The sequence below is a fragment of the Amphiura filiformis genome, unplaced genomic scaffold (genome assembly GCF_039555335.1).
Source record: "Amphiura filiformis unplaced genomic scaffold, Afil_fr2py scaffold_105, whole genome shotgun sequence".
Classification (NCBI taxonomy): Eukaryota; Metazoa; Echinodermata; class Ophiuroidea; order Amphilepidida; family Amphiuridae; genus Amphiura; species Amphiura filiformis.
The window spans coordinates 252,612-255,105 of NW_027305569.1; the positions used below are offsets into that span (position 1 = coordinate 252,612).

General features: G+C 34.3%; 1 protein-coding gene across 1 annotated transcript; it reads right to left on the minus strand.

Moving 5' to 3' along the window:
- Nucleotides 1–1,771: 1,771 nt before the first annotated feature.
- LOC140144968 (uncharacterized) lies at nt 1,772–2,224 on the minus strand. The gene has a single exon (XM_072166761.1). The coding sequence runs from the start codon at nt 2,222–2,224 to the stop codon at nt 1,772–1,774; it is 453 nt and encodes a 150-aa protein (XP_072022862.1).
- Between the last annotated feature and the right edge of the window lie 270 nt (nt 2,225–2,494).

The window sequence follows — 2,494 nt, forward strand, 5'->3', positions numbered from 1 at the left end:
GCCTAAACTGTGATCGACATGACAGCAAGATATTGCATACGTACATACAGTTATGGTTTCTGACGGTGCCATATTAAGATGCCATTATTGGCATTGAAAAGCATCACTATATAAAATAGCTTTTAAATATGTTAAGGTTAACAACTATTTTAAACTGTTGCGATTTGGTGTTCACAGCATCTTGCGAATGACAGTGAGCTTTGGGAAATATTGCATTGATCATTTCATAGCCAGTGCGTCGAAAAATTCAAATATCACAGATATAGTTTTGTAGCTCCTGTGGTTCTTGAGTTATGTTGTAAAGAGGGCTGAAACAACAACACTTTTGTAAAACGTACATAACTCATTAAGGGGTGGGGTATGAACGTTTGGACAGTATTTACTGTCGGACATTAGAGCACATCAGACAAATCGAATACCTGTATACATTCTGAATATACGAAGAATGTCCTTCTGATATCAAATAATTTTGATTTTTTGAAATTCGCAATGTAATACACAATTTATGGTAAATGATTAAAAATTGATATTTTAATAATAATAATATAATATTTATTTCTTATATAGCGCAATTACATCAAACGAACTCAAGGCGCTTTACAAAACATGAAATTAAAAGCACATACATTTGTAAAATATGAGAACAATATTTGAATTTACAATTTGAAAAACATATAAATAGTTTGAGGAAACCCTCGATATAAGCAAGCAAACCAAAATATTAAAAACCAGTTTGAAAATGCAATTGACTGTGAACTATACATTATAAAACGCCAAATAGCAAACAATGCACACAATACATATTGCACAACATAAATGCAACAGCAATTTCGAGATCAAAATAAAGTAAGAATTGCCATGCAACATGTATTATGCAAAAATTAAATAAGAGAAATGTGCGCAGCGCACGGAAACAAAAACCTCTTGAAATGCGATTGCAATTACATTTCACAAAAATCATACAACAAGATATATGAAGAATATTTAAATTTACAATCTTAAAACATACAAAACAATATATTAAAACATGTTTAAAAAGACAAGCAATATATATATTGCACAGTGTAAGCCTAAAAAGGCACGATTGATCAAACTGCAATTAACCTACATTATAAAACACGCAAAATAGCAAACAATGCACACAATACATATTGCACAACATAAATGCAACAGTAATTTCGAGAACAAAAGCAAGAAGCCATGCAATATGCATTATGCAAAAATTAAATAAGAGAAATGTTACCGCAATACGCACTCACAAGTGAATAGGCAACAGCGCACGGAAACAATAAATGCCTTGGAATGCGATTGCAATTACATTTCACAAATCATACAATAAGATATATGAACAATATTTGAATTTACAATCTTAAAAACATACAAAAACCAATATATTAAAACCAGTTTAAAAAGACAAGCAATATATATATATTGCACAGCGTAAGCCTAAAAAAGGCACGAATTATCAAAATGCAATTAACTGTGAAATATACATTATAAAACCACTAAAATAGCAAACAATGCACACAATACATATTGCACAACATAAAAGCAACAATAAAAATCGAGATCAGAAAAGCAAGAAGCCCTGCAACATGCATTATGCGAAAATTAACATAAAATATTCATAATACATTACACATAACAGCAAGATAACAGCAAACAGATTGCGCTTAAAAACACAGAGAATCAGCTGTGAAAATTGTTCATGGTTGATCAAAATGACATAAAAATTATTTAACAATTGTATGCCTTCTTAAATAAATGGGTCTTAAGCAAAGTTTTGAAGTTGGTGACAGAAGACGCTAGCCTGATGTGATCCGGAAGAAGTAGAAGTACGTATCTTGTATTCGATACGGTATTGAACTGGCAGCCAGTGTAGTTCTTCCAGAACTGGTGTGATATGGTCGCGATATTTGCACCGCGAAACCAACCTTGCAGCTGAATTCTGGAGACGCTGCAACTTAGCGATATCACAATCAGGGAGGCCGAAGAGTAAACTGTTGCAGCAATCCAGGCGTGATGACACAAATGCGTGAACAAGGCGTTCTGTTGCGTTGGAATCAAGGTACTTGCGTATCTGACCTATTCTGTAGATGGCAAATGATGCAGATTTGGTGATGCTCTTAATATGTTGCTTCATATCAAGTCTGCTATCGAAAATAACACCAAGATCGCGTGCGGACTCAGATGCATTAATGACAGAATCACCGATCGTCAACATATCGGGAACTCATGTGAACGACCTCCGTCTTTGAGTCGTTTAGCATAAGCTTGTTAGAAACAGCCCATGACTTCACATCGCTGACGCACTTTTCAAGCCTGCTCAAATCTTTGGATCTCTCAGACCGATCCAATATCATATATAGTTGGGTATCGTCAGCATAGATCATGTGATTTAATCCATGAGAAGCAATGATATCACCAAGAGGGCAGTGTACATAGTAAAAATAGAAGGACCAAACACTGAACCCTGTGGAACACCTTCTTCCAA

Excerpts from the sequence above, each read along its gene's own strand:
- LOC140144968 (XM_072166761.1), bottom strand. The coding sequence starts at position 2,224 with ATGTTGACGATCGGTGATTCTGTCATTAATGCATCTGAGTCCGCACGC.